We start from the raw sequence: 14046 nt of genomic DNA on the forward strand, positions 1-14046 counted from the left end.
CCGGCCCGGGCGGCCGTGCAGCGCTCGCTCCTCCGCCCACACGCGGAGCGGGCGCAGCCGCCGGCCCCGGCAGGTGCGGCGGCCTCGAACCGGCGGCCGGAGGCGGAGGCGGAGGCGGCGGCGGCGGGCCCCGCCCCGGGACTCCGCAGGTCCCGCGGCGTGCGCCGGGCCCGCCCCGGAGGCGGGCGGGAAGGAGGGAAGGGAGGAAGGTGCGCGGCGCGCAGGGGTGGGGGCTGTCTCCGGCGGCCCCCCCTGGCTGGCGGCCGGCGGTCGCGCTGCGGCGGCGGCGGCGCCGTCTTCGCCTCCGCGCCGGGGCCGGGCCGGGCCGCGCCGGGCCCGGGATTGGCTGCGCGGCCGCCTCGTCCCAGAATGCAGCGCATGGCGCGTCATTGAAGAGAGACCATGATGGCGGCGGCCGCGGCGGCGGGGGGGGCCCCCGAGGTGATCGCCCAGCTGGAGAACGCGGCCAAAGTGCTGATGGTGAGGCGGGGCGGCGGCACGCGCCGCGCCCGGACCGGCGCCTCAGCGGCGGGGGCCCCCGCGCCGGCCCCCTCTCTCTCCGCGCGCCCCCCCCCTCCTCCCTCCCCCCCGCCTCCCCTTCCCGCCGCCCGCGGAGCCTCCCGCCGCCCTCGCCCCTCAGGCGCGGCGCCCCCCCCCCCCCCCCCGCCGCCCCCTCCCCGCTCCCCGGCCGCCCTCTCCATCCGCGGGCGGCTCGTCCGGCTCGTCCCTGTCACCCCGCAGCCGCGGTCGGCCCCCGCCGCGCACGCCGCGCCGGTCCTCCATGTGCCGCCCGCTGACCCCCGGGCGGGCTGCCCGCTCGCCGGGCTTCCCGCCCCGGCGGGCCGTCCCGTCCCCTCACGCCCCCGGCCCCCGCACCGCCATTGTCCGCCGCGGAAGCCCTCGCCGAAGTTGCCAGGGAGCAAGTCTCCCTCCCGGCGGCGGGGGGCCGGGGTCCCGGGGCGTTTGGCGCGGCAGCGGCGGGGCGGTGGGAGGTCGCGCCCGGTCCCCGGCCGGGGGGGGGGGGGGCGATGGGGCACCGTGGGCAGCGTGGAGGCCACCTCAGAAGTGCCGCGAACCGCGGGCTGAGCGCCGCTCGTTTCCAGAGTTTTCCTTGCAGTGGAGGAGCAGGGAGCAGCCAGAGGCTCGGGGTGCTGCTGCCGCGTTGAAGCAAAGCGATTAATCTCTTCGTTACCAGTGAACTGTTCGTGCTGACCGTGAACGTGTTGTGTGTTGTTTTCCATGGCTGCGTGGAAAAGAAGGTCCGCACGGGAGAGATCAGAAATGCGCTGGGCCTGAATAGCTGTAGCGAGCGGTGGTGTTTAAACATCCTAGGCGCGCATCCTTGTAAAAGTTTTTTGTTTGTTTGAATGGAAAGCTGTATGTTGGCCGGTGTCGTTTAGACGTCTTGCTTACAGATCTTCTCAAAATGTCTAGCTGAAAGCCTTCCCCACAAAATTTATCTTGCCAAAATGTCATTCCAACAGAAGTAAGATTTGTAAGTTGTTGATATTAAAGAGATTTCAAAAGACCCAAGCAAATAGTAGGAATTTTGCCTGATGTTGATAATGGGTCAGTGGCCAGAGCCTGAAGCATTGCGGTTTAATGTCTAGCTGAAGCAGCCTGAGTGTAAAGCAACAGGCGATTAGCTTTACTCGCAGGTGTCCTCATCAAAATATGTGTGTGTTACTCCTTGTAATGTCAAAACCTGAAAAACGTTGGCTATGTTTCCAAACAGGAGAGTAAAGGTAGATAGCTTAACAGCGAGCGCTAATCCTTTTAGGAAAAAAAACTTCTCAAAGTATGCAAACAGTGATGCATTTTAAGCTTTGAGTTGCTTTTGATTCATGCATGCCTTTGCAAAATGTAACTGTGTAGATTATTGGAGGTTCTCATAATGTCTGCGTATCTCAGTTTTAAAAATAACGCACTTGCTGTAATTACCAGAAGTGTTTGACTGCATAGGGGAAATATGTAATAAGTATTACTATGAGGCAGAACACGTGTGTGGAAGGAAGCTGACAGTTAGGTAGTTTTCAGTATCAAACTGATAGCACGCAGAGTGGCATCTCCAAAGTTTTGCATCTGTGCTAGAAAACTTAATGTTACTTGTGTTGGCATCATTTCCCTACCATAGCCCTGCTATCAGAGAGAGGGAAATGCAACTTAACGTGGAGTTAGAGATGAAAAAAAAAAAGTTAATACAATGAAAAGATGCAAGCCTCTTATGGTAATGTTTGTGCTTCTGTTGAAGAATAGGTGCTAAACTTGCTGGTAAAAATACGTCTTGGGTCTGCAAGCACATGGTTGTTAGGATCTGTGTTGAATTTCAAGCTTCCTGTCTCCCTCCAGCCTCTGACAGTATAAAAGCTGACTTGTTGCAGTCATTAGCTTTTTTCTTGTTCTTTTTTTCTTTTCCACAGCTGCTCTTGGAAGTTTCACTGGCAACAGTGAACTGACAAGAATTAGTTGGATGGCTCTTCCCGAGGAAGCCGCATAAAACAGATATTTACTAAAGCTATCTGTGAGGCTGAGGACCCAGAATCAGGCTTTAAGCTGGGCTGGCTGTACAAGAGTTGGGACAACTGTTTAGGATTATTGCTCCGTGGTTCTTCTCAAAAAACACGAAGTCTTTGGAGTGATGGAGGAGAGGAGGAGTGCAGCTTGCTGGGTGCTTTACAAAGGTGGATGTGAGACCCTAGAGACTGAAAGGGTTATGTGCTCTGCTTCTGTTCTTTCTCACTAGCAGCTGTGGCAAAACAAGGGCTGTTTCAGGACTGCACCTGGACAACGATGATCTTAATTTAATTTAGCCAGAGGACTATGCTGTTTGGTAAAATCTGATAAAAGGTCTACTTGGGGATGAGGGCAAGTAACTGTGTGTGACAGCTGGGAGGTGTGAACTGATCAAGCAAACTGGCGGGATCACTTAGGAAGGTATTTCTGTAAAAATCTGATGGCTTGCGGGAGGCTGGTGAACCTTGTGCTAGTAACGGAGGTCATGAGTAGAGGCTGGCACCTTGCAGTGGAGCCACACTTGAAGCGATGGGAAAGGGCAGAGCTGTGAATGGTCTGGCAATAGATGGCAGCAAGTTTTAACTGGGCAGGAGGTTGTGGAGGGATTCAGCGAGGTTTTCCTGGGGCAGTCTGCGGTAGCTGAGGCAGTAGCAATCCTTGCAAAATACAGTTGGCTAGGGAGGCGTCAAAGGTGGTGCAGCATATCTGAGGATGGAGCAGGGAGTGGTGGTGGCTTGTGTGATACTTGTCTTGATTTCAAACTGTGAAATACTGAGCCTTGGGGAGAATAGTGGACTAGAGGAATTCAGACATGCTAATAAAAAAAACCCTGAATGTGTTTAACTTTCCTTGAGGATAACTATGGATTACTGTGAGCTCTCTAAATCTTTGATAAGTATTTTCATAATTCTTGTTTGTTTGGGTTTTTTTTATTGCATTGAGTGAGTTATTTTTCCCTTGGAAAACTCCCTTTTATAAGTCAGATAAGAGATATATTAGTTCTGATCTCATAAATGCCTGATCTTTATGGACTTTACAAACCATGGCGTGCAGTATATGAAAACTGGAAAGATTCAATCTGTTCTCTCATCAAGCTCCTCTACAGCTGTATAGAAATGCTTTTCCTTTGTTACCAATAATACCTTTCAACAGGTTCTAGGTAGCCCAATTTCAAAAGACATAGTCTGGAAAACGATTGAAATTTGGTATAAGTTGAAGAGTTATAAAGTATGAAACTTGAGTTGTCATTAGCTGCCAAATGCGACTTCGAATGCTGGTCCTGTGACAGTTTTCTTTGGTGTGTGTAAGAGTATTTGCTATATTAAAAAGTATGTGCTTTTTGTGTACTTAATTCCTTTCCAACAAAGCTAAATGGTGTTTACTTGAAGTAAGGTTCCCATAGTGGCTTGTAACTTAAAGCGTAGAAAGCTGTGCAGTTTTTCAGTGCTACAGGCTGGTAAACACCTTTGACCCGTGAGACTTTGGCTTGCTGAAGAGCATACACTAGCATCTGTATGACCCAAATGAATTTACTGCTACTCCCATTTCCAACTGGCATGGCATCTTGTAACCAAATGTATATAGTTCCTATCTATTACGTTCTGCTTAGCTCAGATTGTAATTAATGCTGAATATAATTAGTATCAGTTAAGCACTGTTTTAATAACTGTCTTCACAGATGAGAGAAGACATAGGTTGTGTTATTAAGGAAAGAAATGTAAATGTTATCCCATAGGTGAGAGGATGAAGTAGGAACCATGTGTAAGACTGTTTAGTTATTGCCAAGAGTTTATTAAAGCAGGCTGAAATTTTTTAGCATATGATACTCTTTGACATCTAAATGTAAATACAGAGGTTGCAGCTTGTTCCCCCTGCCGCCCTCCAAAAAGGGGTGCTGTGTTCCTACCTGCAGCTCCACTTTCTCCCTTGTGACCCTGTGCTGAACATATTAATATTGCTGAGATGACATAGGAATTAAACAAGGGAATGGACTTCTGTCAGGTTAGCAAGATGAATTGGCTATCTGTGCAGCCATTTAGGTTGCAGAGCTAGCACAGGGCAGTGGGATGGCTGAAATTAGATTGTTGGATATGTACAAGGCTGGTCTGCCCCTATTAGCAGTGGTGAGCTGTCAGGTTGGCTCAAGTGTATCATATACCTTCACTGTACAATTTACTTGTTAACTCAGACTGCCTTGGTATCAGAAATGCCAGACTTTTCTTAGAGGTGCACAGTGAAAAGACAAGAGGTTACAAGTTTTGGAAAGGGAAATTCCAGCTGGAGAAAAGGTTAAAAAAAAAAAAATCACGGTAAGTGTGGCTGGTGAAGGCAGTAGAGCATGCTACCTGGAGAGGCTATGGGATCTCCCATCTTTGGAGATATTTGAAACTTGACTGAACAAGGCCCTGAACAACCTTATCTAACTTTGAAACGGGTTAGATCCCCTGCTTTTGGGCAGGGGATTGAGCAAAGTGAGGTCCAGAGGTCCCTGTCATCCTAAGCTGCTCTATGCAGTATGGGTCTGGGTAGCATTAACAGGTTCAAGAACATTTGAGCAAAGGCTTTTGCAGAAGAATTCCTTTCTTTAAAAGTTTGTAAATGTTCTCCTTTCTCTGTGGTCTGTTTTGGGGGTGGTGGGAGAGTCACACATCACTGTCTTCTTGGGGTACTACTTAGTTTGTGGCTTATCCTGCTCTTCTGAGGGAGGTTTCAGGCTAAAGTTGGGTAGTCTGACAACGGTCATGCAAACTTCTCTTTTAGATTGTTGAAATAAGCTTATGGAATAAGAGCATGAGGGAACACATTTTTGTCCTTAAAATCCAAGACCAAATTGTTTATATCATCTACCCCGACAATTAGTATAGTTGGCTTTTTTTGACCTGCCTTGCTTGGAGTTCAGGGCTGTGACAATGCTCCTTCTGTGAGGAAGTTCAATTTCTCATTGCAACCTGTTTTCATTGTGGGGCAGTTTTTCAGATTCTGAAGCATAACTAATAGTAAGGGTGAAAGGGAGAGATGGACTAGCTCTGATTTTGTTATGGCAGGTTACCTGTTGGAAGAAATCAGAGAAATGAGTCATTCCAATGCTGAGAAGATTTGTTGAAGTCCTCCAAGTCATCACCCAGCAAAACAAGCTGGGTGTGTGCTATATTATGGCTGGATTAGACCAAACATCTGCCCAGCTGAGTTCTGTTTTCAGTGATGGCCCATAGCTGCTGATTTAGAGAAAAGGTCTGAAAAATAAGGGTAATCCTTTCACTAGTATACACTTTACCTTATTTGAATTAGTAATTTCAAGAGCTTGAGGTAGCATTGTTGTGTTTAATGATTGTTGATCAACTTTTCTTCCATGAATATGTCCAGTTGTTTCTGGAATGCATTTATATTTTTTATTTTCTTTGTTTTTATATTATACTTGTCTGGAAATAATGAGTTTCACAGGTGTTTTTGGGAAAAAAACCAACATTATGTTATTTGAGAGAAGCCTACTGTTTGATCATTTCATTCATTCTTGAATTATGAGAAATACCTGATCATTGTTGTGATTTTTCTTCTATGGTATCCTTTGTGGTTTTTATAGCTCTCTATCATATTGCATCCTCCAGTCATCTGTTAGCTAAACTGAAGGGTCTTGTCAGTTTTTGATGTGGGAGATTCCCCATACATCTCATGATTCCTGTACTCCTCTGTAGCTTTTTAGATTCATGATACCGTTTTTGAGATGGACTGACTAAAACTGCATTCTTCTGTGATGTGGGTACTTGAGGATTTTAAATGATTGTAAATTTATGGTATTATTCTGTATTCCTTTCCTAATAGTACTTAACATTGTGCTTTTCTTTATTACTTCAGAGTAGCAAGGTAATGTTTTTCAGAGGACTATGCCCAAGCCATCCGGATCTTTTTCTGGAGTGGTACTAAGTAATTTAGAGTCTATCATGTATAGTTTTTCCTCCTTTTGCTTAAGAACTGGTATGGTTGGTGCATTTTACAGGCACACGGTTCAGATTACAGTTTGGGAGATAAGTATGTGCAGCATGCTAATGAAACTTTTACCTGGGAACTGAGAACAAACGTGCGTGGAGCATACCCGAAGCACACAGTAGTAAGGGTGAGGAGTTGAGAATAGGAATGTGAAGATTGGTACAGATTCTGGTATCTTTGAAGAGCAAACATAGCATCTGATGAAATGAAAATCTAGTGAAATGGGATTCTTCACGCTTAGGGTTTATTTCCCCTGACTGTTTCACAGAGGGAGTATTCATCTTTTTGAATCAAGATGATGTTTCACACTCATTTGACATGTCGCTGTTGCATTGGCATATTTCTATATTTTGTTCTGAGTCATCAGTGAAAATACTGGTGTGTCTGCTCCTAGATTCATCCGCTGGGGAGCTTCATTAGTCTGTAACTCCATCTGGATAATTCTTCAGGCACTACCTACTGCTGTCTTCCTTTTAACCTGCTTCCTAAGAGTCTTATCCTTGTTGCGCTAATCTGTGTTCATTAGTTAATTAACAGCTTTCCATATGGAGGGGTAGAAGAAATCCTCTTGATTATTAAGTTGAGCTGATGCTGTCACAAGCAGCTAAATAAAATATTCCTTTTCATCAATTTCTGACACTGTTCTGATACTAAAAGTCTGTCTGGATTAGACGTACATAAGATCTCCAGTTCTGTGTCCTGGCTTGATGTAGGAGTGGAATTCTGGATTTTGATGATCATGCCCTTTTCCATTTTACTAGGGGAAAATGTATTCCTCGTATCTATCTCCTGCTTTCCTTGGCTTCCCCAGAACAAAACAACTGAGGAACTGAGGCCTGTGTTGAGGCAGTGACCTGGTAGAGGGAATGCAGTAACATTTGGAGAAATTTTGATGTGTAGTGGGTTGTATGAGTGGCATAAAACCATGTATGTGCTGGGAGTTGTGCTGTAGAAGTGAGGGTGTCAGATCTGGGCTGTAGGAGACATTGATACGAGTCTTCAGTTCTTTTTCATCCCTTTAAAGTCTGTCTAAAACAACCTGTTCAATAGGGAGTAGTTGTTCAAATAGGAATTTTAAGAAATGGGGAAAACTGGCAGAAGGATGTGTTTTAAATAATCCCTCTTCTTTCCCCTTTCTGCCTCCCAAAAAGGAAAACCCCAAACTTTCCTACTTTTGAGACTTAATGATGAATGGCAGCTGTACAGTGCTGCCTTTGGCTCTAAGAAAACATAGAGTAGTAGTACACCCACCTGTGTGGCTGCATAGTGAACCTGATTGGGAAGTGGATGCAGGGAGAAAAGGGTTTTTTAATTCAGGTAATTTTCACTGTGTTGCGTTATAAACAATTTTGCTACCTTGGCTGAGATGAAAAAGCTTGCATATGCTCCTAAAAGAAACTTTGGTCAAATTATGCTGTCAAACCACTTGGGAAGTAGCGGATATAATTCTCTTTGTCTTCAGATGAAGACTGATTTTTATTTTTTTTTAAATTGAAAATACACTTAAAGTTATTTGGATTAATATAGGAGCAATTGAATAATGTTTTATTGCTTTTGTTACTCTAGAAGGTGGGTAAGTTGGTTTAGTGGTGTCTACCAAATTCAAAATCTACAGAACTATAGAAGTGAATATGAAGAACATCTAAAGATATATCATGGTTTGTGCTGAAATTATGAATTTCAGTATTTATAGTCATGCAGTCCAGCTGTGTTATGTGCAGCTGTGCAAAATGGTAGAGGCACAGCTGTAGTAGTGTTGAAAATATGCCTTATGCCAGGGTCTCCTGAAGGCTTTGTATAATTAATTTGTGGCTGTGAAATCAATAAAGTGCAGAAAAGTGTTTTGCCATGGAACTTTACTGTTTATGATGGTGGTCCCTGGGATTTCAAAAGGCTTGGCCAAGGTGAAGAACATCTGCAGTCCCAGGCTTGTAAGTGTAACGCAGACATAGGCTATGTTTTCACAGAAACCTAAACCAGCCTAACAGTGAGTGGCTGAGGAAAATCATTACTTGTCTTTTTGCTGGATTGATTAACTGCTAGTTTAGTGAGCTGGACTGGCTTATGGAAGGACCTGCCAGTTGCCAAAGCTAGCACGAGATAATGTTTGTCTAGGAATGGAGAGGAGGTAGCGTGGTTGGAAGGAGAGAAGGAAGGTCTCCGTCACTGCATTGCCTCTCTGGGAACCACAGCCTTGTTGTTCTGGAGAGACAGCCCCTGTTCATTATCAACTTAGACTAGGATCCAGGTGTAACGAAGGAAAAGAATAATATCAGCATCCTTCACGAACGTGTTTTGAAATCCATCCATGGGAAGAGCTGCAGAGAAGTTATACAGTATTTGTCTTTTTGGGTACTTTACTGAAGTATTCTGTTTTCAAGGTAAGAGTGGACTGGAATGCTTAGAGTGCTGGTGTTTTGAGGGGGTTCCTGTGCTTTGGCATTAAGACTGTGTTGGAGTGAGTGGTATATTCTTTGACTTTTTATTTCCAGTTTTTCTGAAATGCATAACTTGATAGCTTTTAAGACACCAAGAGGTGGTTGAGCCATGTTTAATCAGTTCTCCAGGTTGCTTTGGAAGGACCTTGAATTTGACTCTTTCACATCACAAGTAAATGTGGCTGCTGAAGTTTTTGCTCCAGCAACAGGTGAAGTAGGGCAGAGGCAGTTCCCAGAATTCAAAAAACAGGTTGCAGCATCATTAACAAAGTCTGAAAATCCAGTACCTGGGTATACTCCAGAGGCTGGTGCATTGGCCTGTGCCACAGGGCATCCATGGCTCTGGGACTTAAGCGTTGGTTTGTACAGAGATCAATGGTGCAATTGGATAACAACCAACATTGAGTTATATCATCCTTTATTATTATTAAACAGTATTCCAGCTATTGTTAATTGTGGCATTAGTGATGATATGCAAACAGTATCAAAGCTAACAAACAGGAGAAACAATTTTACAAACACAAACCACGTTGGCTCATACACGCACTTGTTGAGGAGTTACTGCAGAACTGCCACCTTTCTGTCACGTGGCAGCAGAAGAGCAGTCATACCTCCATGCACTGCCTGCCTCGGGACAGGGGGAAGGTTCCATGCTGGTGATGGGCGGGCAAGCGTCATCCTCTGTGGACCAGGATCTACTTGTGTAGCTTCTGCCTTGGGTACTCAGCGAAGGCTTTTCTCTTTTTGCTGCTTTTGTCTGGCTCTGCAAATAGGCGATCTTCAAGGTTTTGGAATGAACTTCCCCAAACTTGATCTGCCACAGCTTGGGCTTGTATCAGTGCTCTTGGCATCATATTGGCCCTTAAGTCAGTTCCTCTTTTGTCTTGCCATGACTTTACCCAGGCATCGTTGGTGCTGGCAGACCCTGCCTGCCTGCTGTGGGTTTCACCTTACAGCTCAGTTAGTTTCCTCTTATGTTACACCCCTCATCTTAAAGCTACATTTTACACATTTGTCACTGCTAGATTTCATGAGAACTTCTCCACAGCATCTATATGAACACATGTATACAGTAACTGGAGATCCCCAAATGGGAGGCGGGATCTGTATCTCAGTTGCAACAGAACTGCATCCCTGGAGGGGGAAGAACGTGTTCCCCCTTGCAGCTACAGATGCTGGTTTGATGATGTTAGGTGCCTTAAAGCTGAATTTCTGTGTTGTTAAAGCAATGGCTGAAAAGCATTTACTTTAAACTTCACTGATCTTATGTGCAAACAGAGCTTTGGGTGTTTTCTGCACTGATCATAGTTTGGGTTTGTTTTTTTTTTTTCATTAAGGTCTTAAATGTGAACATTTAGCCTAGCTTTATCATCTCTTCAGTCACTGACTTCTACTATTTGCTTTGCTAATAATGTTGTTGCTATTTGACTTTTCTTTCCACCATGCTTTTTTGGTAGCTTCCCAGATGGCTACATCTTGCATCGTTATTGAGAAAATGTGCAAATAGATTTACAAAACATGTACACTCCACTCTGGTTAAGAAAACATGAATAGTGCTTTCCTTACCTGTCAACAGCAACAACAAAAGCCCAACCCAAAACCCAAACATGCTTCTTCCTGAAAGAATTAGGGAGGCTTAGCTGCAAAGCCTTTATTTTGTGAGGTTGTTTTAAGTGGGATTAAAAACAGATGTTGGGTAGCTTCAGGATAATGAATTGTTTAGTGGGGGATATACAAATATTAAATTCTAATATCGAGAAATGACAATATTGTTTCTGGAGCTATTCTCCTGTTCATGTTACAATAACATTCCCTCTAACAGTGCTGAGAATAAAATACATAATTATGACCACATTTCTTCACAATCGTTTTTCAGTAAGTATGTGGAGCCCTGTGACTGTGCAGAACTTGAGACTTAGCTAATTTATGCAGGTTTCTTAGAGCAAACTCAAGCACTTTAAGGGAGTCTTAAAAATTGCCTTTCTAATTAAAACCCCAAAATGTGTGTGTGTAATAAAAAAAAATTCTTCATAAAAAATACTTTTCAGAAGAGGATTTCTCAAAATATGTATCATGTCTGCTCCTCTGTATATTGGAGGATGAACACAGAGATATAACTCCTTTGGTAATGTGGGTCAGGCTGTGTCTGCAAGAGCAGAACAAAGTAGTGAAACAAGGGAAAAGTAAATGACATCCTACCTTCTCAAGTATGTACAATTCTAGATATACTTTTGCCATTTCCCAGTAATGGCCAAAATGTTAGGGAAAAGAGATTTTTCTAGGTGTTCAGTGAAAGTCCATAATTTTTCCTGGTTTTGAGTGAAGTTACTTCAAAAAATCGTTCAATTTCACAATTTCTCTTGGCTTCCATATCCTCCAGGCTGACTTAGGTGATGAGCTTCCTCCTCTGTCCTCTGTTCTGTTGCTCTTTTTTGCTAAACCTTGATTTCATGTCTCTGTAGCTACATTTCTGTTTGCTTATGTGATTCGGGAATTGTATTTTGTATTTTACTTGTGTCTGCCTGCAAGTTTCCATTAATGCCCTAACAGTTAAAAGACATTAATAAAGTTAGGTGTTTTAGGCCGTGCCATTTTGAAAGTACACTAAGCCAGAGGAGTCCTCCATATCAAATTTAGATAAACTTTGAAAACTTTAAAAATTCCCTTATCTCGCTTTTAATCAACTCCTTCTATATAACTAAGATGGGACAAAATGGTTTTGAAATTTTAGCAAGATTGATGGAGGAGGAAGTGCTAAAAACTGAATTTTGGCAGGGAAGCTGGCTGCCCTGTGTGTCTGCCTTCATTAGCTTGGTGGGAGGGTACTTTTGTGATAGGGGGCAAAGCCTAAAACTCTCAGAAACCAAAACGCATCACTATCTCAGTTTAAATCTTTCACGGAGTGATGACATTTAACTTCTGTGTTGGGGGGTCCGTGTGAGGCAGATGGGGAGTTACCCCTGTGATGTCCTACTCCATCCGCACATGCTTACTAAAAGGCTACATGCGAGTAAAAATAATGCCACCCTTGCAACAATGGGTGGTTATAGCTGTTCTTTCAGCGAGTATAATTTGAAATTGGACAATAGGAAAAAATAGATACTATAAGACACTTCTTCACATATGGGTAATACTAAAGTTTCTCTTGCAGGAGGAGAGCAGTTGCTGACTGTGACCTTGATAAATGGGTTATATATCACGTACATCTCAACTTGTGAACTTTGGAAAATGAGTATTGCCATTACCAGCATTATTATGATCTGCTGTCTAGTAGAAGAGGGGTCACAATGGTTCTTTCTTTACTTAAAACTTTGTCTTGAAATTCACTGTCACAATCTTGGCATTTTTTGTTAAGCTGTGTCTACACTGTCTTGTAGGTACAGAAATGGGCAATACAGAGATGAGCTACTTGAATCTTACGATCGAGTTGCAATTAGGCTTTCGGGGGGGGTATGGATGGGCTAGGGTCCTGTCTCTTGCTGGAGAACCAGGACCTGTCATGGGGGGAGTCCGCCCTGCAGTGGAGACTGTGGTGTATGTTGACGCTGAGACCGCCCCCTCCTTCCCACCCAGTAGGATAACAGACTTGGGGCCTGAACTTGGGACCCATTTATCTTCCATGCCTGCTTGCAGGGGAAAGAGAGAAGCACCTGTAGTTGGTGGGAGCTGAGGGAAAAGTTTGGTTTGTTTCACCAACCCTTGTCCTCCTTGCTGCAGGATGAGGAGGCCAAGTCCAGTCCAGTTCCAGGAGACAGTCAGAGGAAGGAAGGAAGCAGGAGAGCAGAACTTGAGGCTAGTGTGAGTGCAGTTGTAGTAAGGGCACTTTATGACTTTTTGTGTCCTTTAGTAATGTATGTTTTTAGGGTTCCTGTGTTACTGTAGTAGTGATGTGTCATTCCTGCTGAAGTCAAAGCAAGCTGATTTTGTTAACATTAAATGGTTTAAAAAGATTTGGAACAGTGAGATTTTCCATAACTGTTCTGTGTAGTTATGAAGTTTTTATCTTTATCCTTCTCTTCCATATTGAGTTGCTCTTGTTTTGTCTTGACTGAGCTTTCTCTGGTCTGCATGGGTTGACTTCTTGTTGCTTTATAGGATCTTACTGACTTCAAGGGGCTCTGCCTGGATTTGCCTGTTGCCATCAGCCAGGTATTTTACAGAAATTACCTTGCTAAACAGAACTGCAGGTCGGACCTTGCTTGTGCTTTGAAATGTTGAAACAGTGAATGTGGAGATTAGGAAATAAATAACGTTTAGCTTAAGGGTCTGAACTGTAACCTTGTGTCAGCATTCATCCTCTGGCTGTCCACAGCCAGACTATTGTAAGCTAGATATCCATTATAGGACATTTCTCAGATTTATCTGTTGTCAGCATACTTAAACCGATGTCCTAACTGCAGTTACAGAGGAAACAGTAACAAATAGGTATAACACATAATTTTCTAAAGTGTTTTGCCTTCACTGATGTGTTGCACTGTATCCTGGTTTTTATTGCCTAAACTTACAGAAGTGAAGGACTATTTAAGTTTACACTAAATTTTCTTGAAACCAAATTGAAACATTTTCTTGGCCCAGTGATTATAAAGAAAGCATTAAGATATAAAAAGAAAACTAGATTTTGATCTTAGTGTATGTAAGGTCTGTGATAATTCTGTGTGCTGCTTTTGTGATTACTTTATATAGGGCTCTGAGTTTGGTCCAGCACCGACAAGTTTAAACTTGTAACTCTTGGGATATGCAGAATTTCCCATGCAGAATTCAGTCATTTTCCCAAATTGTGCTGGAGCAATCCTCTGTGGGGTGGATGGAGTTTGGGCTGATCCTGTTCACCTAATGCTTCCAGAAGGTTAGCATGAGTCAATGTACTGTTAGTTTAGTTGAATTTGTAGATTTTCTTGTTGAGCAATGTGCACAGTGGTCAGAAAAGAGAAAGTCCTAAATGAATCCTGTGAGGAGACGGACAATAGTCAGAGCTGATAGTGGATGAACAGCTGCTATAAGTACATAGACCAGCTATAGACATCTGTTTGTCAGTGTCCTACCACAGCTACCTGAAGGCTATACCTTCATCATCCTCTTTTTTTCTCTTGCTTCGTTGAACAAAGACTCC

At 44.0% G+C, this 14046-nt stretch overlaps 1 protein-coding gene across 2 annotated transcripts in view; it reads left to right on the forward strand.

Moving 5' to 3' along the window:
- The first annotated feature begins 211 nt into the window (after positions 1 to 211).
- XPO4 (exportin 4) overlaps positions 212 to 14046 on the forward strand; it is an 80225-nt gene continuing 66390 nt past the window's right edge. For both annotated transcript variants that reach the window (XM_075050752.1, XM_075050754.1), the window contains exon 1: positions 212 to 480. In XM_075050752.1, the coding sequence (XP_074906853.1) occupies positions 403 to 480 (78 nt within the window). In that variant the 5' untranslated portion in view covers positions 212 to 402. The remainder of the gene's footprint in view (positions 481 to 14046) is intronic.

Source organism: Buteo buteo, chromosome 18, assembly GCF_964188355.1.
Source record: "Buteo buteo chromosome 18, bButBut1.hap1.1, whole genome shotgun sequence".
Lineage (NCBI taxonomy): Eukaryota > Metazoa > Chordata > Aves > Accipitriformes > Accipitridae > Buteo > Buteo buteo.